At 39.8% G+C, this 27,722-nt stretch overlaps 1 protein-coding gene across 2 annotated transcripts in view; it reads left to right on the top strand.

Annotated features, from left to right (window-relative positions):
* sema4d (sema domain, immunoglobulin domain (Ig), transmembrane domain (TM) and short cytoplasmic domain, (semaphorin) 4D) overlaps positions 1–27,451 on the top strand; it is a 50,551-nt gene extending 23,100 nt beyond the window's left edge. Inside the window, exons 4-21 of one of the 2 annotated variants that reach the window (XM_028463062.1) lie at positions 9,529–9,662; positions 12,686–12,831; positions 13,503–13,565; positions 15,284–15,382; positions 15,459–15,552; positions 15,678–15,794; positions 17,220–17,371; positions 17,608–17,783; positions 17,915–18,071; positions 18,661–18,883; positions 18,957–19,069; positions 19,505–19,677; positions 19,850–19,896; positions 21,388–21,765; positions 23,196–23,417; positions 24,532–24,744; positions 25,659–25,750; positions 27,239–27,451. In XM_028463062.1, coding sequence (XP_028318863.1) covers positions 9,566–9,662; positions 12,686–12,831; positions 13,503–13,565; positions 15,284–15,382; positions 15,459–15,552; positions 15,678–15,794; positions 17,220–17,371; positions 17,608–17,783; positions 17,915–18,071; positions 18,661–18,883; positions 18,957–19,069; positions 19,505–19,677; positions 19,850–19,896; positions 21,388–21,765; positions 23,196–23,417; positions 24,532–24,744; positions 25,659–25,750; positions 27,239–27,259 — 2,583 coding nt within the window. In that variant the 5' untranslated portion in view covers positions 9,529–9,565 and the 3' untranslated portion in view covers positions 27,260–27,451. Of the gene's footprint in view, positions 1–9,528; positions 9,663–12,685; positions 12,832–13,502; positions 13,566–15,283; positions 15,383–15,458; positions 15,553–15,677; positions 15,795–17,219; positions 17,372–17,607; positions 17,784–17,914; positions 18,072–18,660; positions 18,884–18,956; positions 19,070–19,504; positions 19,678–19,849; positions 19,897–21,387; positions 21,772–23,195; positions 23,418–24,531; positions 24,745–25,658; positions 25,751–27,238 lie in introns of both variants that reach the window. The other variant, XM_028463061.1, reaches the window with a different exon arrangement.
* Positions 27,452–27,722: the final 271 nt, after the last annotated feature.

Here is a 27,722-nt window from a genome sequence, read left to right as displayed (position 1 = left end):
GAAAAATGTATTATCTCTTCTCCCATGTCTGCTTATGTCGTCATAGGTTAGAATTTCATGTAGTACAATCTTTTCATGACAGTTATGGATCTTTCTCTTTTTTTAATCAAAAAACACTTATTATTTTGCACAACTATGACTGTCCCCAGTCCTTCCTAAGTAAAGTTAAGCTTCAGCTGCCCAAAATAGTTTCACATTATCTTCTCCAAGGTCTCGCTAAGCCAACACATCAGTTTAACAAAAACTGCTTCAAGTGAAGATTATGACCTCGGATTGTTTCGCAGCCGAGTGTGAAGCAGCCAGACGCAAATTATCTTCAAGAAAAGTGGAAATATGTGGTAAAGTGGTACTTTTTTAGAAGAAGCTGTGCAGAAGTTTCTTTTATTGTTTATTTTAATAGACTAGTTAGGATTTTTGGAAGATAATGATTGTTCTGGAAGAAGCTAATGCAGGTTTAATAGAAGCTAATTTGTAAATGTGAGTGGCAAATAAAACATTACTCACCTATTAGACACTAAAAAGTCCTGAATGTTACAGGGCATTGAGATCACTTTCATGGGAATGGTCTCCCCTAATTTATATATATATTTTTAGGAACTTCTGTTATATCATTATTAGTCAATAGAAACCTGAACTGAAACGATCAGAGGTATCAGAGGTAAGGGAACTGAGTTCCAGTAAGTGACTACCTAAAACATTTACTACATTTACTAAAGTAACACCTAACCATTGTGCATATCTATTAACTCACTTACCGAAATTCCTTTTTTAAAAATGATGTACCACCTTTTATTTGATAATGTGTATAATTATGCATGACAAAAAATAAAACTGTGCGAATGTGTTGGCTCACTGCAGTGTTAGTCCCTTACATTTGTTTTCAGAGAACCAAATGGTATTTCGGACATTAGTTGAACACTGTCTCGGTCTTCGTCATACTCTGTTATGTTAGTTTTTAAAAAGTTACTGAATAAAGGATAACAACCCATTTCCCAGACTTGTAAAGGCATCTCTCCGAGTTGATTTCCCTCTTTTTTTTTTGTTGTGCCATCGCTAATGTAAAACCTCCTTCACATAGTTCCTCCTTTGTAATTAAAAGAATTGGAGCCTGGTGATTATATTTACATGTCAGACTACAAAGGCACACTCAGTACTCATATGGGCAACACCACATAGTAATCCTTGTTCCTTCAGGCAGCTTACTTTACTCGCTCGTATGTTTACAGGGACGCTTTTCAGCCATGTGACTCAGAGAAAGGGTGTGTTGTTTTCAAAAAGCTTGCCATCGGCAGACTAAATATACCCTTTACTGGACCTGACCCCTCATTAGCCTTTGCTGTGGCTACTTTAAGTTGAGATGGTAGCTCAGCAGGGGCCAACAACTAGTGATTATATAGGTGGTTTCCATTTTACATCCTTTGGATGGTGTTGACTTCACACAAGCTCTTTCCCTCACTTCAGACATTTGGGGATGTCATTGATGGTTTACCTACATTTTAAATCTGCTGATTTCATCTCGGTGCAACCACAAATTGTTTCTATCCGGGTTGTTTCACATTCATTCACTTTTACTCAGGAATTAAAATTGTGAGTGATGATGCTCTTAATCTGTGATATGGCTTTTGGGATGTTGAACTTCGCCACCCGTCTGTCATTCTGCAAGCTCACCATGGATAATGCACCATTTACGCTGACTGCTGCATCATCTGTTGCAGATTGTAGAGGATTTTCTCCATATGTGCAACCATCAGCTGTGCAGTGGATGTCATACAGTTGTTTACAAGCCGTCCGTAATCACAATGGGACTTGGAATTTGAGTTTGCCAGTATGCACAGCTAGATGTAAATAGAGGAAGTTAAGTAAGAATATCTTAGATTTTATTAGGTCAGGTTGTGATTCTATGAAATTAATGCAAAAGTAGAGATTGGCTTGAAGTTCATATGGTTTCATTGAGGCCAGGCTGTCTCAATGATAATCAGATTTAAGTGCAATAGTCATCTGGAGCTGTAAAGCCAGTGGACTATAGCCAGCAAGCAGCAGTCAGTATAAAACCTTGGCTGTCGGTACTCGGAATGTCAAAAAGGGTTCATTAGGCTACTGGCAAGTAAAACCCAAACTCAGCTGATACAGCTGGACGTACTTTAAGATGGGTTTTTGGCCCGTGTTTGCTCCTGTAAGAGTGATTTGATGCCCACAGTTGGTATCCTAGTGTCCACATGTGATCAACTCGAGTCTCTAAAGCTAAACTCCCTTAATCTGTAAATGACATCGGAGCAGGCATCTCTCCCCATCAGTGTGTCATCCTCTTTGGTCGCAGTATTTAGTTTCAAGCCAAGGGCCTCTTGCTTTTTTACATACTCATGCAGGCCTGCTTCCAAATAACCCACAAACCTCTGGAGAGCGTAACAGCTGTGTAAAAGCGCTCCGGTAGCTGTTGGAGCCACCTGGAATGGCAATGAATCTTTCAATGAATCGTAAAAGCATGGTGTTTGGTTTAAATCTGTCCTGATCTTTTAATTGCATCATGTAGAGAGTGTGTTGGTACATTTAGCACATGTTTATCTATCTATCTTATTGACTTGCACCTGCTTTAGTCAAACCAGGGTCACAAGGATTTGTTGAACATTGTTGAAAAGGCAGCATGGACAGAGAACCCATTGGCCTTTCATCATACGGATCCTTTCACAGGTCAAGCTGACCCGGAATACCACAGAGGGGTGGGGGCTCTCAACGAAGCCAGCATTAAGGGTGCATTCACACTGGTTTAGTCTCAGACTCTGTTTGAATGGGTGGAGAACAGCTGATAATTGTATTACCTTGGTTTGGCTCGGTTTGTATCCAGAGCACAATTTCTGATCCGTTCCAAACAGTTTCTGGTGCAGTTGCATGAGCCAACCACTTCAGGGGGCTGTTACTGGAGTAGAGACTTCTCAAGGCTGAGAAACAGAAACGCTAAGAAGAGGCTCTCATCTATGGGTTAAAGCGAGTGCTTAAGAGAGCGCAGAAACTTCAGCCTTCTCCGTTTGTTCTTTCACAACATTCAACAATGGAGCAGCAACAATTTTGCAAGCTTTTGGTGGTTTTAATGCCCTGTGTTGCGCAGTCGCGGTTTCTCCTGACCACCCACAATGTCGTGCAAACCACGTCATCTCTGATATATTTCCTCTTATTAGTCCTTTTCTAACACGCTTGCGTTCACAGCATACCTAATTCTAGACCTTGGTTGGAAACGCTTCGAAACTGAAGCAAACCTTGCCTCTGTGTAATCTCACACCAGGACTAGGTTCCCTAAAAAGACAGAAACTGGAGGATACATTTCCTCGTCTGTGGTTAAGGTTATTGGTCAGATTCTGCACTGTTCCTTAATCATTTTGTGTGACTGTACCTGTGCAGTGGTAGTAAAAGTTTTCTTTTACCGTGATTAGGGATAAATGCATGCAGATAACGCCGGTTGAGAACATCTGACTGGAAATAACCTTAAGTTAAGTTGTGGATAAAGTTAGGTCAACAATGCCATATGATAATTAATAGGTTTCCTCTTGTGCAAGACCACCTTACCTCTGATAGTGTGGAATTTGGTCTACTTTAATTACTACTGAAGTAGTTGGAGTGCGTCACAATATTAGACTCATTCACACTTGCATTCATACACCAAAGGTGAAAAAGATTATATTTGCGTTACTGCCATATATGAATATTCTAGCCATCCAATGACCGGACACTGATTTGATGGCTGCATGCATCAGAGAAAACAACAAGAACCTGAAAGATGAAACCTTTTCTAAAGAAAGTTATTTTCACCAAGAGAACGTCTTATGGCTAAAGGCTGCATGTCTTACCAGTTGACCAAAGCTCTGTTTGTGCATGATCAGGCAGATTGTATTTGTATTATAGCAACTGAAAGAGCAGGAGGAAAATATATTTGCAGCCTCTTGGCATGCAAAAGGAAGAAGAGCATTGATGCTTTGGATGAGCGAGTGCATGGAAAAGAGAGCCAGTGAGAGGAAAAAGAAGTGAGGGGTTGGAGTTTATTGGCAGGCTGTGAATGTTCACCTCCCTCCCATCCCTTGGTATCCTCAATTCACTCTCTGCTCACAGGATGCAAAGCTTTTTGTCTGAAGTTTCCGCACTGGAACTGAAGAAGCCTCCGCTTGTTATCAAAGCCAGATTTGTGCATTTTGAAACAAACTGGATATTAGACCCAAGAAACAACTTTTTTTTTTTTTCATCCACCGCACAGAATTTTATGCAGTCGTCGTATAGTGGACAAGGCAATTTTTGCTTAAGTCATGGGTATGTATGCATTTTGTAAGTGTGCGGTGGTTTTTTAACTCAGCAGATTTATCTCGGTTACACCAATATGCAGAAGTGTTTATTAAAAAATGCTTTGTCCTTTGGCAAACAATATAGATACTATGCCACATTGGTGTAATAACTTACCCGAGCTTATAGAACACCTTTCAAATCTCAGTACAAGTGATTCAACTCGAGAGCAATAATATAAAAAAATATATTTTGCTCATGGAAACCATGTTAGCATTAGCATGCATGTTAAAAGTTGCTGGAGACGGCAATTCTGTAGGCCTCATAGATCAATATATTGAAGATCATTTTCCCAGAAAAAAAAGTGCAAAAGGTAGAAAATGCTGCCCGAAAAATGTTCATCTCCGTTGTAATCATTTACAGTATTTACTCTGTTGCAAAAGTTTCACACATTGTATTGTGGGATTTGGAGTCCCTTTAACAGATACATGGAAGAGTTTTTCCTTCATTCTTACCGTGATTTCTTGTGTTTTTTGCCAGACAAGGAGGACAGAGTGTATGTTCCATGTATTCCCTGTAAACCCCCAAATAATCATCCGCCAACCTTTAGACTGTGAAAACACCAGAAATGTGTTGGGAAGTCAGTTTGACAGTGTTTTGGGGGGAAAATACAAGAAATTATAGTAAGAATGAAGTAAAAACAATTATATGCATCCTTCTATGGGACTCTACATCCCACAATGCAATGTTCGAAACCTTTCCGACAATGTCAAAAAGAGAATGTTTACAGTGGCGATCAATACAAACTTTGTAGCGGCAATTTCAACCTTTTGCATCTTTTTTTGAGCAAATTATTTTCAATTTTGATGTCTGAGATGTACACTATGAAATTAATCTGATTAAAAAAAAATTGTCTCCAGCAACGAGTTCTGACTACATTTCTGATTGAATAGTACTCAGTATCGTGCACTGGAATGCTGCGCTCCAGTTTCTCCTGCTCTCTCCCCTTTCTTGACCTTACTGGGCAGCATGCCAATGTCTCTGCCCAGTAAGCGGTGCAGTGCTGGGAACCCCAAGGCCCCGAGCAGGTGTCAACCTCCTTGCCCAACCAAAGGAGCTGAAAGGGGAGCACAAAGAGCTCAAAGAAACCTGCCAGCATGGTAGGCGTTTTAAATGTCCCAGGCCAGCGTGGCCACTCCTCTAAATCTTTCCGCAGCATAGGGTTGCTGCCAGGGCGCTCTTTCTGCTACTGTAACTGGGAATCTCAACAGGGCTCGCAGCTTAAACTTTGGCCTAAATGGGGCCCAGAATGCCAGGATTGATAGGGGACGTCAACAGTGCACAGATGAGGAGTTGCGAGCTAGTTAGAGGATTTTATTTATAGTTTTGTCCAGGAAGATGAAATGAGTAGGACCGAGATGATAACATTTAATGGATTTGAGGGAGTGGCTCTTGGTATTTCAGTCGTCTCTTTGCCTTTAACTGATATAGTTTTGTCTGCTGTCATCTCAAGGTTTGCATCCCATCTCACACAGTGCCTCCAGATCTTATGGTTTTCTTGAATTATTGAAAACACTCACTTGGCTCGGGGGTTTTTTCCTCAAGCTAAGCCGCCATGGCATTTACATTGGCAAGTGTGCAGAAGAGCTGGATAACTGCGGAAAACAAAGCTTATTCGTCCCCCCATTCTCTGTTTATTGTTGCCTGCTCTGCATCGATGATGTGGACATGTAGGGGGAGGTGAAGGGAAGGCTACCCACATCTTTGCCAAACAATGGGTCTCTGTATATACGAACCCCTGTTTAGCAGAGCAGAGTTCTGAGGCCGAGCTGGAATTCCATCGTAGCTTGATATTTGCAGATGGAATTCATCATGAGGCGGGTCCTGGCCTCTGGGGTATTTGTTCTCGTTTACAAACAAATCAATAATCAATTATAACTAGCCGATTTATCTCTAGTTGTGAGCCTCATTAGTTTTCTATATGACTGTAGCACACACTACACCTCCCCCTCTCGTGGATGACTGATTACTAACCTATTTAACTAAAATCTTTCAAATAGGTCATGAAAAGATGACGGTGATTAAAATTTGGACAAACCGTGATTTTAGTTTAGTAGATTGGACATAAATAGTTCAAATAAAATTCACCTCATACACCTTACACTATTAAATGTTTTATTTATTGAACTGGAAAAGTGTACTTTAAATCTGAAAGAACCAAAGTTATTGAATAAGATCTGCAAGATATCTCTTGCCTGAAATTTCATTGGAGATTGTAATAGCATTAATGAAACTTAAACCATACAAAGTGGGCAACGTACAGTGGATATAAAAAGTGTGCACACCCCTGTTCAAATGCCAGGTTTGTGTGATGTAAAAAAATGACACCAAGATAAATAATTTAACAACTTTTTCCACCTTTAATGTGACATATAACCTGTACAATGCAATTGAAAAACAAACTGAAACCTTTAAAGGGGTTTTGGGTTGTATAAATATGCACACCCTTAAACTAATACTGTTTTGCAGCACCGTTGGCTTTTATTACGGCACGTCTTTTTGGGTCAGAGTCTATCAGTGTGGCATATCTTGATGAGGCAATATTTGTTCACTCTTCTTTACAAAACCGCTCCAAATCTGACAGATTGCGAGGGCATCTCCAGTGTGCAGCCCTCTTCAGATCACTCCCACAGATTTTCAATGGGATTCAGGTCTGGACTCTGCCTGGGCCATTCCATTACCTCAATCTTATTCTGGTGAAGCCATTCTTTTGTTGATTTGGCTGTGTGATGCTTTTGTGCCAAATACACCTTTTGGAATTATGGCCAAAAAGTTCAACCTCGATTTCATTGGATTACAACACATTTTCCAACATGCATTTGGGAGACTTCAAATGTGTTTTTGCAAAATGAAGCCAGGCTTGGATGTTTTTCCTCATAAGATAAGGCTTCCGTCTTGCCACCCTACCCCATAGCCCAGACATACGAAGAAAACAGGAGATTGTTGTCACATGTACTACACAGCCAGTACATGCCAGAAATTCCTGCAGCTCCTTCAATGTTCTGTCGGCCTCTTGGCAGCCTCCCTGACCAATTTTCTTCTCGTCTTGTCATCAATTTTGAAGGGAAGTCCTGTTCTTGGTAAAGTCACTGTTGTGCCATATTTTCTCCACTTGATGACTGTCTTCACTGTGTTCCATGTTATATTTAATTCCTTGGAAATTATTTTGTACCTTTCATCTGACTGATATCTTACAATGAGATCCCTCTGATGCGTTGGAAGCTCTCTGCGGACCGTGCTTATAGAAATGTCAGGAAAAGCTTACTCGGACAGCTGAACTTTATTTGCGGTTAATCAGAGGCATTTTAAATGGTGACACGTGTGTGTTGACTCCAACTTAACATGTCTGAATGTGACTGATTAAATCCGAACCCAACCCCGTACCCAGTTATAAAAGGGTGTGCGCACTTTTGCAGCCTCATTCTGTTTTTTTTTTTTTTTTAACTTCACCTCCCTGGAAGGTGATTGTACAGGTTATAGGTCACATTGAAGGTGGAAAAAGTTGTGAAATTATTTATCTCGGTGTCTTGCCACTTCTCCTGTAGTGATAGTTTTCAATCTGTCTATTCTTTTAACTCTCATCCACGTTTCTTAATTCTTGTTTTGAGACCTTAAACCTTGACTGGTCCACTCATGTGGATCATGCAGGTCCTTTTACTTCCTTCGAGGACTGAAAAAGCCTGAATAACCTGCTTTGTGCCAGATCGGTTTACGTGGTCTAAGGGCCGTACTTTTTGTGTGGCTTTTTGTAACACAACAGGCCATCAGTCATTACACGTCAGCATTAGTTACCATTAAAGTAAACACATGAGGCAATGACAAAGAAACTGAAGGTGATGCGTTTCTGATGGAGAGATAGAAACCCTGAAGCATCGCAATGAAATGCAAGAAATCTTTCCAACCTATTATCTAATAAATCTTTATATTCAGGGGAAGGACTATCTATCTTACCATCTAATCAAAGTAACTTTATCACTTGTATTTTGACCTAGCAGTGCTTAATGCCGTTAGAATTTGGCTAGCACAGTATGTATTAAAAGCCGGATTTGGACTACATTGTGAGATTTATTTGATATTTTAATGACCAATGTTCTTCTTTTTCACCCAGGCTTCTCCTCTGATTTAAATCTGAAAAATTTGTTTGTTTTTGACAAATTTAGATACATTTTTAATAAATAGATTTTAAAGTAAAGACGACTGTTAGTTTTTTCTATACTGGTAAATTAATATGCTAACATCAAGTGTTTAATTGGACCTGGATAAGTTAAACATACGTCTCACTAATAACGCACTACAGTTCAAAGGTCTCCTAATCAGGTTTGTTTTGATTTAAACACATGAGGAAGTTCTCAATGCCTGGCATGTGAAACAATTGACAGTAAATGACACTATTATCTGATGAAAGCTGATGGCTAACAGGATTACTACAATCACTCTGGTCGCTGTCATCATTATTGCCGAAAGCCAACAAATGCACGGATCCGTGTCAAGAATGAGAATCAGGTTGCAAAACTTCCCATTTGGTTATAAACCAAAGTGCTACAAAGAACAATCTCTACATGATGAAACCGTAAGATGGAGATCTCACGCTATAGACTCATTAACACACACTGCATGCTTCATTAAGCAGATACAGTAAGTTATTATGAATATAATTATCATTTAACTTAACGTCTTAATAACATTTTAAATGCTTTTAGTGAATTTTCAATTGTAATACATTTTTATGATACATCCTGTTGTGGTCACTACTGGTAAATATAGATGAAATAAAATTATTCATCACATTACCTTTTGCACTAAAGAAACAGCCTGGAATTAAATTGAGTTGCTTAAGCATCTCAAGATTAAAAAAAAACAACAACAAAAAAAGGACTATAATATATTTTTTAAAAGTTATTCATTATTAAGATATGATGGCAGAGTGAATTTACGTCTGTATTGAAAAATGTTAACATTTACCACATGACTGATCATTTAAAAAGGAGAAGTATTTCATAAGCCAGACAGTGTCTGCCTATAGGATTATTATCGTAGTTGTGTTCGATGCTTGTGGTGAGCTATTTAAACAGAAGTTAATCTTAAGAGGAAGTATGAAACCCTTCAGCTTTTAGCCAAAAAGAGTTGGACTTGCACACTCGTGAAGTTGTTCATCTTTTTAGCTTTTGGGGAATCATTGACATTTCTCCTCCTGTGTCCTTCCAGAGGAAACTTCACTGTTCCGAAGTTATCAGAGTCTAACATGGGGTTGAGCGTCCTGGGAGTGTTTCTGGGGCTGCTCCTCGAGGTCTCCACTCACGGGCCCCACGCTGTGCCGCGAACATCCTGGAAACATAAAGGTAGGTGCAGATATATTGATGATCTCAAATAGTGTGTCAACTTGCAATACATGTTCGACTAACTGAATAACTTTTGTATATTCCTATTTTAGAGAAGATAAATAAAGGGCTTGGTTGGTTGTTACAAACTAATAAACAACAAATTATTATAGGATACAGAGGCAAACTACAATGGCCTCAAGGTAACGATTTTCGATATAGTCCAATATGGGGTCCAAAATAAAAATATGACAGTCCCATAAAGAAAAGTTGTTTTATATCCCAAGAAAGAGTAACCTTTATACTATAAATTAAAATGTAAATCAGATTTTTTTTTCTTGCATTACCACATGGCAGGTATGGGGCAATTCTTTTGGATTTCAAGAGACTGTCACCCAAGAACCAATGCATTTATCTGACTAATCATTAACAGTCTATGTGCATAGCTCAAAGCTTATAAAAGTTGTTTACTGAAGGCCCAAACATGTTTGACCCCAAAATACCGACAAACTTTTTTCCAAATTTGAGGGGCTGGCATGCCAACCAGATAGAATATATAGCAGATCTTTTCGTATATTCTGGGAGAGTAGGTGGAGCTGTAATACTATACCAAAATTTCAGTTTTTTATGTGATATAGTTCCTGAGATATTGGAAGCTGAAAATGGAAGAAAAAGAAGGAAAACTAAACAAAAAATTTACAATGTGCCTGTTGAGTAATCATGGAACAATTGTAAGAATTGCTGATTTTTTTTTTTTTTTTTTTTTTAGACAGAAGTGCGTGGGCCATTTGTTGAAATGACATGGAATGACCCAGATGCATCTTCTGATATAGCGTGTGAGAAGCCACGTCACATGTCTGATCTGGTGTTTTTGAACTTGCGCAATCTCAAAACCAGAAACTAGAGATAGCAATATAAGGCCGAGAAGCACCATCAGCATTACAAGAAGCAACCTTTCACGTGATCCATATGCTGATACACTAGCTACCCAAGCTCACAATAAAAAACCACACCGACACCTGTTGACTCATTTGATCTCAAGGCTGCCCCCCCCCCCCCCCCCCCAAGTCTAACCGCCAGTTACTTTCCCCTGCGTCCTTTTACAGAAATAGCTGCAGTAACTCAGCCTCTGTGTGGGAACGAGCAGTACTGTGTTTTTTCAGCTCTTCTTGTGGCTCAGTCACTGTCTCATTCAGTCAGTCAGTGAGGGGATTCGCTTTCATCATTGTGGTGTTTATGACTGCACAAACGCAATCCAAACCAAGCCACACCTGGCACAAGCAGTATCATCCAAACACAAACACTGCACTTAGTTTGCAATCAATCACAGCATGAAGTCTTACTTGCATAACGCTGAAAACATGTAACCATAATCATGCAGAGCCTTCAACGGTCTAAGCAAGCTAAACGCAGAAGATTGAAACCTGTGAATCTATCTGTCAAAATAAAACCTGGAAAGATTTAGGGGTGGATTCACTAATATCTGAAATAAAGGGTGGTAAACCAGTTGCTTTCCTAAATCCTTTGTTGACGCAGTTTCCTCACCTGCTGCAAGGAATTCACTAAGCTTGCAGCAATGATTAGTGCACGTGCAGAAGTGGTGGAGACTGCCCTTTTTGAATTAGCATTTTGTACGTGTTATGTTGAACATGGAGCGCGAAGGAGATCTGAGTGCATGGTAGAGGTAGTAGAGGAAGCTAATAAAAAATGGATGAATTACAGCAAAGTCATACGAAGATAGATAGATAGATAAATAGATTCTTTATTCATCCTGCAGTGGGTAAATGTGCGTGGATGTGTGCGTGTGCCTATGGGTAGATTCCGACACGGCGACCGGGACAGGTAGTGAGCTTATGTTTATAGTGCAGTCAGATAATAAAGTGCAGTTCAGCAGCAAAGCGGCCTGTTCTTCCTACTCGGTACCATCTTTAACAAGTGTGAGGTGTACAGAAGTGATGCCCGGAGGAGAATCAGCCTCTGGCCATGGATAGTCTGCTGTGTCCCTCCAGCCACGAAAGAGTAATGGTTTTAACTAGTGATGTAACGATTCACTCAACTCCCGGTACGATACGATACTGGGTTCACGATACGATTTTCTCACGATTTATTTTACAAAATGGGACTGTAGACAAATGACTGAAAAATATTCCTTTATTTTTTTGGGGAAAATACTATACTATTTTCCTTTTATTTTTCATTGTCAAAAGAATCCCTTGATAAACTATTCAAAATGATGCAATTTAACTAAAAATAAATCTTGAATGAAATTAAAAAAAAGGAATAATACAAATGAAGAAGAAACCTATTAATTTAAATTCTGGTTCTATAGTAAACAATTCAAAACTGCATAATAGTTATTTTTCTTTTTAAAAGTCCAACTGAAAATCATTTTACTGTATTTACGTGATATTTGTTTATACCAGCAGAGGGCGCTGGTAACCCAGTGGTCGGTTGGCATGCAGTTATTCCACCAGTGAAGAAGAGAAGCTATGCTTGCAGACAGAGCTAATAGAAAAACGTGACTTTTACAGATATTCACGTAATGTTACAGATTTTCTTTCGGTGCTAAAGGAGTAAAGAATAATTTATGAGCACGTTTAACAGTAAATGGCGGCCAGAAAGAAAATAGTAGCAGATTCCGCCCGTCACGTCCGATTCTGGAAGGATTAATATATAGCGCCCTCTGCTGTTTAAAAAAAGTACTGCGATTCAATTTTCAGAGCATCGATGTGAACCGTGGTACCTATGAATCGATTTTTAACTGCCTTACGATTAATCGTTACATCCCTAGTTTTAACGCATTCTTGAAATTGTGACTTCATTCATCCCAAATATATTAACTCGAGGTCTGAAAATGCCATCGTCTTTTGTCTCTCCACAAATATCACTGCTGCCATCACTGCGTAAAAAAAACCTGGGGGTGTACTTACACTTTCAAGAGTATTATATTTGATATATTAAGTCAAGATTCGTCGTTCAGATGCTTTTTGTTTACAGTTGTTGAAGATGTAAAAAATAATATTGTGTGTGAATCATTTTATCAGAGTTGGATCTGATGTTGTTCTCCGAGCCGGGAATCTCCAACTACTCCACGTTACTGCTGAGTGAGGAGCATGACGCGCTGTATGTGGGAGCACGAGAAGCCATCTTTGAACTGAGCAAGAGGAATGTGACCCTGAGAAACAACAAGGTGCTTAAATATTATTGAAGGAAATGCAAATATGTATTTGTTAAATGAAAATCAATTGGTTATAAGCAGGGTTGGGGGTCAATTACATTTTACAGTTACATGTTCAAATACAATTCAGTCATGATTACAGTTACAAGCATTTTTTTTCCAATTTCAATTAAATTGCAAGGATTTTTTTATCCTCAGGAAGACAATTACATTTTGAATTCAATTCAACTACAGTTACTGAGCCTGAAATAAATAACCTAATAAAAGTCAACCTTCCTCTTGTGTTAGCTTTCTGTTCGCGTATGTTACAATAACCGGCCCTGAATCAGCTATAAGAGATGCTAAAAACAAATATCTATCATCTAATTTCTTTCCTTGTTAGGTTCCCTAATCAATGAAAATATAGGTTTTAATATTTTCTTAAATGGTAAAATGTGGGAAAGCACATTTTAATAATTAACTACATATGTGTAGAACTGTACATAGAACTGTTTCGTGGTTCTCCAGTGTTGCGTTTTTATAGAATTTTCATGGCAATTACAATTACAATGTCAATTACAATTATAATTACACCATAATTGTAATTAATGATCAATTACATGATTACAATTATAATTGACCCCAACCCTGGTTCAAAGTATTCAGCTTAATCTTTTTTCCATTCTTTGTTCTAATGTTCAAAGGTTCAGTGGACGGTTGCAGAAGACCCCATGACGATGTGCACACTCAAAGGAAAATCCAAAGAGGTTAGTTATAGTTGTGTTATCATTACTCAGTAATAACTCATTCAGTGCCAACCATTTTCAGAATTTCTACCCCCCTCAGTGCCAGTCAATTTAGAGCATTTTGACTGATTTTTAAAGACCCACAGAATATTTTTCATCAGAAAAACAATAATGTTTGTAGTTTGTTCCATTCTTCTGTAATCAGCAGTTGAATATAGCAAGTTTTAAACAAATCGCCAGTTTCAGAGCAAAAAGCTGAGAAAACAGGCTTTTTTTTAAAAAAAAAATCTCTGTGACTTTGAAGTAATTTTTTTTTGGCTTTATTGAAAACTATAACATCAAGGCTTTTGATGGCAAAATTATTATTTTGCTATCTGGTTCTCATTTGAATGTTTGCTTACTGTATTTTGTATATGCTCGCCCCGTCAATCACACAGACGTAACTTCCTCTTCCTCCAGACATGTAGCGATGACCCGTTAGGCCCGGTTAGTTGATGGTGCAAATTCCATGAAAAAACGTAATTGACGAATTATCTCGTCAATGGCACTGAGTGAGTTAAAGGTCCAGTATTTTGCGATTTTTTTTACCTATCTCCAATTGTTTTAAGAACCCCAACAACATAGTATTTGAGGTTTATTTTCCCAAACTCTGCTGTTTTCTGTAGTTTTAGCCCTTTGAAAAGTCACTTTCAGAGCTCTCCTAAAAACAGGCCATTTTTTGCATATGCATGAGTAGGCGTAAACTGCTGCTTCAGTGTTTGTGCTTATCACAGCAGCAGTTAATCTTTAACAGTCTTCTTTCTCCTCCTTACCTCGTCTGAAAACAGAAATAGTCAATGTAAGACGATAGTACACTGTTTAGTCAAACCGTTGCGTTGCATTGGGTCATAAACACGTCAGATCATCCAATAAAGGCGATACAAGGTGGTATAACGGCTACTAAAAGTGAAACTGATGGTGAGCGCTTGTTCTGCGCTGCAGGGAAGTATACTCTCAACTATCAGCTGAGTCAGCTGTTTCAAACACTCACATGAGCTGCTACGTCTCTTGTCCTCCTTACCTCTTCTGACCACAGGAATAGTCCATTTAAAACGATATTTTGTCCAACACGTCAAATCATCCCATAAAGATGATACGAATCAGTATTACAGCTACTAAAAGTGAAACTGATTGTGAGCGCTCTTCAGTTCATGTACCTGCCAAAAAATTCCAAAAAAATCAATTTATTGATAGGAACCAATGCATTTTTGTTACTGATGTTCTACTGCTGCGGTGAAATATGACTGTACATTGTTTACACTACATAAGTGCAAGCTAATTGTGCCAGCTTTACAGCGGAGCTTCTAATTTCCTGTTAATCGTTTACATTATAGAATATTGCAATCAGTGTTGCACAAACAATGTTTTGAATCACATGAAATGTACTAGTTATAACCTTTGTCTTTTAAAGACGTATTAGGTTATTTTTTGTTACCCTTCAGTTATACACTTTCTATGCAAATATGTGGTTATAATAAACCTTTTTTTCAATTTTTTTGTGTTTATTAGTAGCTGACAATGCAATAAACTGTGATTAAATGCTGACACGATTAATTGCGATTAATTTTTTTCAGATTTGTGATTAATTAGCAAGTTTTTTTTAATCTATTCGCGACCCTACTTTTTACATGTTTTAGGAATACATTAATGACCTATTTAATGTGTGTAGAAGAAAATGGCTGAATCTTTAATCATTTCAGAGGGATTGTCTGAACTATATTCGAGTGCTTCAGTTGGTCGACGCCGAGCGGCTTTATGTCTGCGGTACGCACGCCTTTCAGCCTCAGTGTGATTACTTGGTACGTTTACACAAATAAACGTCTTTCCTCAAGTGTTCATCTGTGATTGATTTGAAGTACACGCTTCTTCCTTTAGAACCTGGCCGACTTTTCATTGGCCGGCCGACCCGAGGACGGCCGAGGAAAGTGCTCGTTTGATCCAACCCAAAGCTTCACCACTGTCATGGTTGGTGAGTCCAGGCCACTTTTTGTTGCCTTTCACAACTCAAAGCTGTTGTGGTCAGCAGGAAAAGAAAAGAAAATCACAATGGAATCACTAGGTATTATTGTTACCATGGTTACTCTGCTTTTCCAGATGGTGAGCTGTACTCAGGGACGGCTTATAATTTCTTAGGAAGTGAACCCATCATTTCTAGATACTCCCCATCCCAGTCTCTGCTGAGGACGGAGTATTCCACATCGTGGCTCAACGGTGAGTCGGTTGTTGATTTGTTAGGATACAGAAAGACTTTCAAATGTTATTTGGAGATAAATTTAAAACTGTTTCATCTCACATGGAACAATAAAACCTTTAAACCAGGGGTTTTCAACTGGTTTCATCCTGGGACCCACATTTTGCCACGGTCATTAATTCGCGACCCACTCTTTTTTTTTTCTTTTCTTAGAATTCTTCAGACCACGTTTAGTTTTTCAAAAATAGCTGTTGAAAACACACATACATAATCTTTTTTAAAACATAGATCCATATTTTTTTGTGTGCAACATGCATTTCACAGCATCCCTGTCAAAAAAATGTTTCTTTAAAAAAAATAAAAGACTAGTCCAACATGAGAGACATTAAGTGTTTATTTATTTTTGACCAGCTGTCCGCGACCCACCCAGTGCTGGTCTCCTTTAAACAGTGTAAAACGTTTACTATTGAACACAAGAGTCAAAATAAAAAAAAATAAATAAATTTTGGTAATAATTTTTTTATTTGTTAAAGACGGACAAACAGTGACAATTACCTCAATAATATCATGATTTTCAAAGGATGGTGAAAAGAGAGAAAAACGGTCACAAACCACAATAACTAATAATAAATAATAAATGACCACCTAAACCTCAATGATAATAAAAGCAGCCGCAGTAAAGTTCACAATAAAAGCCCAAGTAAGAAACAAAACTAAACAAGATGAAGAAAAAAAATGCAAAATATCTCAGGTAAATACATAATGACATTAATTAATTACGACTGTAATTACTTGCTTTAAATTGTTTTTCTGTATTAACAGTTTGCAGACAGAAGTATGCGACAGAAAATGCAGTCTTAATTTACAAGTCATTCTTTCTGTTAAATACATGTCTTTTACTGTATTAAGCCATTTATATTTAGTTGCCATGACTTCTGATAGCCAATACAAAATTATAAGTATGTTGTCTAGAAAAGGATTTGTGCAATTGTCAGGCATTACCCCCAATATCGCAGTTTGGGGAGTCATCCTCCAGTTTCTTTTGAAAATAGAATTCATATTCAGAAGAGAAAAAAAACAGTTTTCCAAAATATTAATATTTTACGGCAGGACCAAAATATGTTTAGAAAATTTGCAGATTTAAAAAAAAAAAAAAATGAATGCAATTTATTTAAAGACCATTTGGGGCTTAAATTGTGTTTTTTTTAGCTTCCAGTCATCAGTACTTGTCACACTATCACTTTTTCTTTACAGGGTTATGGAAAAGAGTTACTGAAAGTGAAAATGTTGAGAAAACCTTTTTGATCTTCTCCATCATGTTTCATCTTTTCATTACACTGTTACTGTATAGTATATTTTATCCCATCATGTTCTGCCTCTGCTGTATCTTTCCAGTCTCTCTGACACCTTTGTTCATTCATTCCTTGTTTCTCTGTCGTTCTCAGAGCCCAGCTTTGTCTATGCTGACGTCATCAGAGGAGGCGAACATGAGGAAGACGGTGAAGATGATAAAATCTACTACTTTTTCACTGAGGTGTCGGTAGAGTACGAGTTCTTTGGGAAGCTGCTGATCCCCAGGGTGGCTCGTGTCTGTCAGGTCAGTGCACGTTGGAGCACTTTATGACTTCAACAACCAGAAAAGTGTTTTGACTTTCTGCTTTTTCATCATTCCTGTTTACTTCACACTTTCTTTAGCTGTTTTAAAAAGGCTTTGACAACAAAATGTTGAGTTATTTCCACTTATTTTGAGCACCCATCCATGTGCAACCCTCTCTGTTGGTGTTTATTTCTGTACGCTCTTATGTGCCTGGTGTGTTAAATATTTAACCACAGGGCGACCTTGGCGGGCAGCGCACTCTGCAGAAAAAATGGACGTCCTTCCTAAAAGCCAAGCTGGTGTGCTCCATGCCAGAGCTCAATTTCGTCTTCAATGTCGTGCACGACGTTTTCATCCTTAGGGCCTCGGAACCCAAAGAGACAGTTATCTACGGTGTCTTCACATCTCAGTGGTCAGTGATGTTTTCTATTCAGAAAAAGACTTGAGCACAATTAGGTCAAATGTGGATCTGAAGCGTGACCTTTAGTTTACTGTTTCTCATTTCCCTCTTTTGTTTTCAATGTGAACGTGCTATCCTCACAGGGGTAACGTGGGTTTGTCAGCTGTGTGTGCCTACGACATGAGGGCGGTGGAGGAGGTCTTTTCAAAGGGGAAGTACATGCAGAAGGCCACAGTGGAGCAGTCCCACACCAAGTGGGTGCGGTTCAACGGCATCACTCCTTCGCCACGTCCTGGTGCTGTAAGTCTAAGAAAAACTATCCAAACAATGCAAAGCATTCTATATGTGTTTAAAGTGCAATTTAAATGATTGTGTCCTAACACAGTGGTTCTCAACCTTGGGGTCAGGACCCCATTTGGGGTCAAAAGACACTAGATGCCTTCAAGAAACTAAGAATATTTTTTCAACAATTTGAGCCCGTTTTTGGTTATTTTTACCCTTTGTCTGCAACTACGCCAAACTTGCCATATTTTAACCTATTTTCATCACTTTTTTCTTGCCATATTTTGCTCCTTTTAATGCATTTTTGCTACATTACTCCCATTTCTGCCACTTCTCCATCAAATTTCAATGCCTTTTCTGCACATTTCTTTCCACTTTAAAGACATTTGCACAATTGTTCCTACTAATTGTTCCAGTATCGACACCTTTTTACTACTTTTTCAGTCCATTTTTGCCACTTTTAACCAATTTCTGTGGTTTTTCAAACCGTATTTCACCACCTTTTATTTTTGGCCCTGTGGGCTGAAAAGACTGAGAACCACTGTCCTAGTTTATCATTTGTAGATGTAAGAACGTAGTTAATTTTCAACAACGTATCCGTCTCCAGTGCATAAACAACCAGATGCGACAGCAGAACATCACCAACTCGCTGCACCTGCCCGATAAAACACTGCAGTTTGTCCGAGACCACCCTCTGCTGGAGGACACCGTGCTGCCCATCGGCAACAGGCCTCGTCTCATCACCAAAGATGTGAACTACACTCAACTTGTGGTGGAGAGGGTTCAAGCCTTGGACAGAAACATTTATGATGTCATTTTCACAGGGACAGGTGGGACGGTCATTGTGTGTCATGTTGTGTTTTGAAGTGGCTGTTTAACGTATTAAAGCATCTCCATCATCAGATAAGGGCGTCCTGCACAAGTCGGTGGTGTTTGAAGGAGGCGTTCATATGGTGGAAGAGCTCCAGCTCACCAAGAACTCTGAACCAATCAAAACCCTGCTGCTGTCCTCAGAGGTCTGTGCCTTTAAATTATTAAAAGAGCTCACTGAGAAGTTTTAAAGTTTTTGTCTCATGGAATTTTACAATCAGGGTTTGTATATACATTAAATGATTAGATAATGTGTGCTTGTATCGAAATGTCATTATTGTCTCATAACCTTTAATACAAGGAACCAGGGTTGGGGTCAATTACATTTTTAAATTACAATTACATCTTCAATTATCCATCCTTAATTAGTTGAAATTAATTAGGGGAAACTATAATGAAAACTTTTGACCACTAGGGGGGGCAATGCTCCCCCTGCTCCTGCAAACTCCACATATTCTCCTGCATCCTGACTAATTATGTCATAATAGTAATTAATTACTAATTACGCAACTACTTTAGGAGAAGCACAATGATTACCTGCGTCCTTCCCTCTGACTCTTGACGTAAACTTGCTTCCACAGACGCGCTCGCTGTATGCCGGCTCCGACTCGGGCGTTGCCCAGTCTCCCACTGCGTTCTGCAGCAAGTATTTATTCTGTGACGACTGCATCATGGCCCGCGACCCCTACTGTGCTTGGGACCCGCCCACCGCCGCCTGCGTCAACATCATGGACGCTCCCAGCCAGCAGCTAAGGTGAGGCAGCAGTTGCTCACTGTCACACTCCTCTATCCTGATGATCCCTGCAACATGCATGCCTGTTCTCTACTCATGCACTGCTGCATCAGCTAACACAAGCACAGAGCCACACTCAGGTTTGTCTGACTAATGTTTCCACATCATAGACTCAAAACTGCCTGTTTTTCAGGAGGTTGATCCAGAGCCTGGATGGTAATGCTGACAAATGCCCTGCAGGTAAGAGTTTTGTCAATCAGCTCTCATTAGCCATGACCAGTCTCTTTTGGGAAAAAGAACAAATTCAGCATGTGCTGTGGTTTGCACTTCCACATATAAATGATAAATTATATCAGTCTCTGCAGGATCTTCACTTAAATTTCCCTGATTTTTGGAATTTGGGGATATTTTGTGAAATAATTTGAGGAAAATATGCCAGAGTTTTTTGAAAATTGAGAGTTCTTTAAACAATTTGAGATTAAAAAATGACTGCTGTCATGAAATATAAGAATTGAAAAACTGAGCTCTTCAAATATTGTGGCTTTTAAATATTTTTTGTATTTGGAGGGGCTGAGATATCTAGAACTGAATTAATTGGTGATTTACAAAATGTTTAATGTTTTTTTCTATCATTTTTTACTTTTTTTTTTGAGTGGGCCAAATTTGATGCTCTAAAGGGCCGGATTTGGCCCCTGGGCCTTGAGTTTGACACGTGGTATAGACCATAGTCTGATCTGTGAAAGTCTAAGATGAAAACAAATTGCAACAGAAATGAAATCCTCATTAAATTTGTGGTATCATGTTTAAAGACTTAATTCAAGGGGTTGGAAAACGTGCAGCTTTAAGCAATTTACTTCATTCCTCATTCTTTAAAAAAAAAAAAAATCTTTCAGTTTCAGAATTCTTCAGCCGCCGATCTGTCACACTTGGAGGCACACATCTACTCCCTCTGTTCACTTTTAAAATGTCAAAGTGACTGCCCTTTATGGGTTGAACGCCAGCTGTTGCAATTGAATTTTGCTTTCGGCTGAGATTAGATCAGTGACATCACGGACCGTCACTGTTGGCTCCACCCCTCCTATAAAAGATGGGAGGGACTAGGTTTCGACTAGGTTTCGTCCTCTCACAGCCCTCAGTGAGCATTGATTGACAGCTCCATGTGGCACTGTGCAGCGCTGTGGGGGCGGGGCTGCTGTGACTGGACGTGTCCTAACGACTCTAGGAGCCACGCCCATAATCAAGGCATTTTTTAAGTTTCCTCCTAGTGGCAGGAGAAACCTGGGGGTGTACGTTACACTTTAAGCATTGGGATGTTTCCAAAAAAATATTCTCTGTACATATGTCACACTACACTCCTACAGTAGTAGCAAAAAATTACCGTACACCAACAGCTCAACTGACTTATCTCACTCAGGTGTAACACTGCCCTCTATTTTAGTATCTTTCCCTCTAATAAAGTCAATCTTGACATTCACACAGGTATGTAAGACAGAATTTATTTTGTGCATGAAAAAACATGCATAGTTGTTATAATAAGGTTGCACTACAATCAGTGTTGACCTTTAATGACAAATGCAGATTTTGTTAGAGATACAAAAAGTCACTGTTTTCCATTTTCCACCACATACAGTAGGTGACTGGCTTATGGCTCAAATTGGTTCTAAATAATTGAGTATTTTACAGTAGATTTATCTGTGGTGATTAATTATATTTCTGTTTGTGTTGTTTTAGTGCCTCCTCTGTCTCTGAAGGACTATCAGCGAGTGAGTGTGAAACCAGGGAGCTCTGCGGAGCTGCCGTGCCTGCTGCGCTCCAACCTGGCTCAGGTGTTGTGGCGATCCAATGGCTCGGTCCTCACCGACGCCTCTCGCTTCCACCTGGTCACAGAGAACGGGCTCCTGATCTACAGCGTGGCCCCCGAGGACCAGGGTTCCTACGAGTGCTGGTCTGTGGAACTGGCGGCTGCAGTGGGAAAGAACTTCAGCCGCCTCCTGGTCAGATACATCCTGACTCTAGATCTCCCTCCAGGCCCCGCCCCTCGCTCAGGCCCCGCCCCTCGCTCAGGCCCCGCTCCCCCCTTCTTTGGCGGGAAGGAAGACGCTGCTGAAGGTAATGGTAAGACAGACCGAGTCCCACTAACTTTGGCTTTGGCTCCTCCCACGCTGCTCCTCACCTCCCAGTCCCCGCCCCAAACTGACGCATCACTAACTCTGCCCCCAAGTAGCAGCACAATCAAAATCCAGCCCAAGAAGCAGCCGCTTCCCCCGATCTCCAACGTGCACCACCCGGACAGCCGCGACCCCGCAGCCGAGTACCTGCAGCGCAACAATGCCACTGCCCTGCTTTTCCTCTTCCTCCTCTTCTTCCTCCTCTTCCTGGCTGCGCTGGTGTACAACTGCTACATGCAGTACCTCCCCGCCCCCTGCCTGAGGCTGCGCGCCGCTCTGCTCGGCGACAACAAGAGCACCCATCAGCCCGAATACCTGGCGTGTGAGGCGGGGTTAATGGAAACATCCGCAAATGACAAAATCAACCTGACTGAGCAGTCGACGCAGAACGGCAGCCAGAACACAAATAACCTGCGGGCGCTCAGAGACACAGGATACGAGACCGAGCCAGAGTGCGCCAATGGTCAAGTTCCTTCCCACAGTTCGGGAGGAGACAGTAACTCCCAGGAGAAGCCATTCGATGTGGACTGTGAATTTCAGCCCATTCAGTTTGCAGACGCAGATGACTGCTAGCTAAAGCTGCTACACGCACGTCCTGATGACACTTTTGTTCTGCCATCAAAGTTTAACAGTGTTCACCACGTGTTGAAGGTTAACCATTACAAAGCCGACAAGTTCTGTCTAGTTTTGGGATTTAAAGAAGTGATACCTCCCCCATCTCAGTCTAGCAACACATGCTATAATTTAAGTTCCAAATTGGAAACATTGTTTACCAAATGGGTAAGTTTCTGTGATGTTTTCCCATTTGGAGCTGCTTTTTTTTTTTTTTTTTTTTTTTTTTACAGCTGAGTGAAAAACCACAAAATTTTTCCATCATTTCTGTGACTTTCATTCGGTATTTTTTGTTGGAATTTCTCAGGGAAGCTTTTTCTCTCTAAATGGTCTTAATGGAGAATTGCTGAACTATATCCTGGAGTTCTTCCAGGTGGCGCCGCTGCATCTGTGGCGTGTCGAATTTTCTTTTCTGTCTGTGCAGACGACATTCCTACATGGATACATACCCGATGGTCCTGTGTGTGCATTTGTGTGTATTAATCGTCATTAACCGTTTGTTAATATACTGAAGGAAAAGCTTGACAATAGAGCCCTGGAAACAATCTGAAGTAGGATTGAAAATTTAAGGAACTTTGAGTTTTAGAAATATTTTTTTATTTAAGAGAGTCAAATCTGTGATAATCTTGTCTTTTTAAAGATTCTTATTCTTCTTATTTATTGCAGCCGATTTTTTAAGATGAGCATTTTGTCAGTTTTTGTTCCTTTTCCTCTTTTTTGGCTTCATCACTATTTCTTCTCCACCACTCCCTCTCACAGCTTCCTCTGCTGTCGACACTTCCTCTTCCTCCTCTGGAACTAAGCTCCCTTCTGACCTTCCTTCCACCTCCTCCTCCTCTTCCTCCTCTTCTTCTTCCACCACTAAGCTGCACAGTGTGCAGGCTCAGGAGGTAGGGGTGAGTTTGCTGCCTCCCCTGCTGAAGGATCAGGCCTGGGGGGTTCACGCCCACGAGCACTTCCTACTCTTCTGTCTCGCCCTCGGTGAGTGCTGCCTGTGGATCTGACTCGGCTTCATAACGTTGTCTTTAACCCGTCTCGTTTCACACGTGGGCTCGTTGGCTTTGCTCAAACTAACTTTATGGGGCGCAGAGTGTAAAGTTGCACATGCTAATATAAACGGCAACTTTTTTGCAACATTCAGTAACAAGCCATGTTTAAATGTTTTACGTTCCTTTTGACCAGATTTACAGCAATGTTTGTCGTAAAAACATGTCAGTGTTAAATTGAAATCTCAGTGTTAAATAATAAATCTAAATGTTAAATCTAAATCTTTTTATGTTAAATAGAAATGTAAATGTTAAATCAAAATGTTTAATGTTAATCTAAATGTTTAATATTAAATCGAAATGTAAATTTTAAATCTAAATCTTTTTATGTTAAATCAAAATGTGAATGTTAAATTCAAAAGGTTAAATCTTAATCTAAATATTAAATACCAAAATAAAAGCTAATTTACACGAACAAATATTGCTGTAAATCTGGTAAAAGCAACATGAAAAAATTCACTTCCTTTGTTGCTAAATGTCGCAAAAAGTTGCCGTTTATTTTAGCATGCGCAACTTTACAATCGGTGCCCCATAGCGTGTGTTTCATTTCTCTATTTATTGTTCTCGTAAAATGAACAATAAATAATTTAGCTAGTGTTGGATATCAAGAGCTGAATCGACCTTGGTTCTCGGACTACAACCAATATCTGCTTCTTTTTTTGCTATTTTCAAACATCTCAATCCTTTTTCAGGGTTTTCCGTGGCTGTAAAATTGTGTAAATATGTTTGTAGATGTTCCGAAGCACCTTTTTGAAGATGTAAATATTTGGTAAGATGTTATGAGACGATGGACTTTGATATAGAGGAGAAATAAAAAGTTTTCCACACTCATTTGTTTCCTTGCACAGTTTTTCTGAATGTGCTGCTTTAAAAATCAACTGAGAAATAATAAAGCTGAGCTGTTTTGCATGGATTGTCTCTGCATGTGGTTAACAGAAGCTCAGAACCACAGCTTTGTCCATCCAAATAAAGGCAAGTATTCCCAGTAATACATAGAAATAGTTTCCACGTCAAGCGGCTCAACACCAGGTCCACCCTCTGTCCTACAGGTCCCAGTGATGTCCAAATACACTGGCTCATGAACGGGCACAGTTTGGACTCGCCCATAATGGAGTACCGTCGGGTACTGGGTCAGAAGGAAGTGCTTGTGAGCAGTTGGGTCAGAGGCGGGCCGCTGCTCAAGGACGCCCGGTATCACTGCGTGGCCGAGGCCAGCACTGGCAGTGACATGTCGGGGGTGGATCTGCACCTCTCAATTGGAGGTACCAGAAAGAACTGATGACTGTGCAGGTTCTTACAGGAGAATAAATGTCAGAACTTACTTCCTGTTTAGAATAAATGCATTTCTAAATCCATCCTGAGATGCAGGGGTGGACTGGGACAAAAATTCAGCCCTAGCCTTTTCTGTCCAGACCAGCCCACTACATTATCAGCGACGCCACGTAGAATCTGTTATTAGGTCAGTGATGCTCAACCTGTGGTTCTGTCTGAATTTTAATTATTATTCCCACAGAAAACCTTAAAAGGGGGAAACTTTTTAACTTCTTTATACTTCTTCACACCTTTTTTTTGGCCATTTTTGCAACTTCCTTTGTCCCATTTTTGCCCCTTTTGACGCTGTTTTCAGACTTTAGCTACATTCCTATTGTTTGTCCATTTTTGTAAACTTATTTTTGACACTTTTTTCCCATTTTTGTCCTTTCCTTAATATTTATTTGACACTTTTCATCCAAATAAGCTAACTTTTGCCCAATAAATACCACTTGTTTCCTTTTACCCCTACATTTTACCCCTCTTTTTGTTGCACATTTTTGCCCTTTTCACTATTTTTTGCCACATGTTTCCCTTTTAAACTATTGTTTGCCCATTTATACCTTTTGTCATTACATACCACCTCGTTCCTCTTTATTTGCCCATTTTTTGGCCACTCCTGGCAGTTTTTGGCCCATTTTAGTCACTTTTCACTCTTTTCTTGCCACTTTTGGTCCATTTTTGGCCACCTGTTTCCATGTCTGCTTCCACTCGCTCGTAAAACAAAAACGTAGTGGACTGGACCGGCCCACTAGGGTTGATGGTCCACTGAGATGATGCCTGGTATGCCAGATGGCCAGTCCACCCCTGCTGAGATGAAGTGATCAAACCAATTCGTATCTACTAAATCTGCTGTTATCAACAGATGAGGAGAACATTCCGTCCAGGGATTTGAACCAATGGAGAAGTGCTCTCACAGAGCATGAGCAGCTGCTAAAGCGATGGGAGAAGTCCTGGGTATGTTCTCAGTCATGTAGTGGCCTGGATCGTATCATGTGTGATTGTTTTAACAGGTCCCAGTGATCATTGCTCAGTGGGAGAGTGGGTTGTCCAGTAACTGAAGGGTTGGGGGTTAGAATCCCACTCTATCCGAGTCATTGTCGTTGTGTCCTTGGGCAAGGCACTTTATCCACATTGCCTTGTATGAATGAGTATGAATGTTGGTGGTGGTCAGAGGGGCCGTAGGCACGGAATGGCAGCCACACCTCTGCCCCAGATCAGCTGTGGCTACATTGCAGCTTACCACCACCTGTATGACTGGTGTGAATGAATAATGGTTTCTGTTACGTGCTTTGGATCTTCTCGAAAAAAGCGCTATATAAATCCAAGCCATTATTATTATTATTATTATTAATATTAATATTAATTTTGACAGAAAATTTGGATCTAGTTTCCATCTTTTGACTAAAAATGCAACTATTTAGTATCAGTCTAGTCAAGTTTTTATTTAGTCAATTAAATTACATTAAGATTTCAGTCGACTAAAATATATAGCATAATATATAGCATTTTTTTTTTTTTTTTTACATTAATGTGCATTATTAGTTCACTCCACACACAGTGGTGGTAAGCTACTATTGTAGCCATAGCTGCCATGGGGCAGACTGACAGAAGCGAGGCTGCCATAGTGCACCATTGGTACCTCCCACCAACACTCACTCACTCACACCACATTCACACTAGGCAATGTGGGTAAAGTGCCTTGCCCAAGGACACCACAACGACTTGGCTATAGCGGGATTCGAAACCCCAACCCTTCCGTTATTGGACGACCCACTCAACATGGCATTTCAACCCCTGCAGGACCTTCTTGAGCCTGTTAATGACACATGATGATCAGCTAAAGTTACTAACTTACATGAGTATAACAATTCAAGCAAACCAACATCAATAATAGTTGTGTTTTAGTTCAAAATGAATCTGTCCCTTGTAGGTTGAGGCCCCCTAGTGGTGGGGGATGGAACTGGAACTTGAAAAGCAGTTTCCACATTCCAGAGTAGTTTGAAGTTAGAGTTTTAGTCCATGCAAAATGTATCATCAAGGGGAAAAACAAGCACAAGTATAATTTAGTTGTATTTCTGCATACTTTTTTCTCATTGGTCTAATTACAAATATATACTTGCTTGTAAATGGCAAATATCACTCTAGTGCAGTTTGTCTGAAAATAATGAGTTACAAGACATTGTAGGCAGGAGGAAGTTTTGAGTATACATTGTGTGTTGAGAATCTAATAATAATAATGATTTTATTTACAGAGTGCTTTCAATCAAATTGCTGCACATCAATTAGAACATGTGAAAAATAATAACAATGTGAAATACATGCATAAAAACATGAATTTTAGGTCTCAATATATTCCAGGATGAGGTGGTGAACATCATCTTTCCAACATTCTCACTCATATGTCTGAAGTTCCTGTGGTTCAGCTCTGTTTTCCCACTGCAGGAATCCTGTGAGGGCCACTGAACCCAATGAAGACTTTACTCTGACTGAATGTTGCTGTGACATGTGGTCCTCAGTGTGGATGGACCACACACACACACACACACACACCCAATGATGATACTGATGCTATTTCAGAAAGCGCTGTGTCATTTTATACAAAGAGAGGTATGATAGATGATGGAGTGAAAGTTTTCAGTGCTGGTCTCGCAAGGAGGAGGAGGAGGAGGAGGAGGAGGAGGAGGATGATGATGATGATGATGATGATGATGGGACCCCTCAGATCATTGGTGTCTTCAGTGTGAGGAGCTTAACCTATTTGGAAAAAAAATGCTTTTGTTTCCTGTTTTTCATCCTGAAATGCTTGTGAAAGAATAAATAAAAGTGTATTCTTGAATCAGGTTATGTGCTCTGATTCTGGTTTACCATGAAGTGGCTGTATTGTTTTTGAAAAGGCATGTTCTAAAAAATGTCAATTTGTAAAAAG

This window comes from Gouania willdenowi, chromosome 12, assembly GCF_900634775.1.
Source record: "Gouania willdenowi chromosome 12, fGouWil2.1, whole genome shotgun sequence".
Classification (NCBI taxonomy): Eukaryota; Metazoa; Chordata; class Actinopteri; order Blenniiformes; family Gobiesocidae; genus Gouania; species Gouania willdenowi.
Note: the sequence above shows the minus strand (reverse complement) of the source record. Positions and strands in the feature narration are given on the sequence as shown.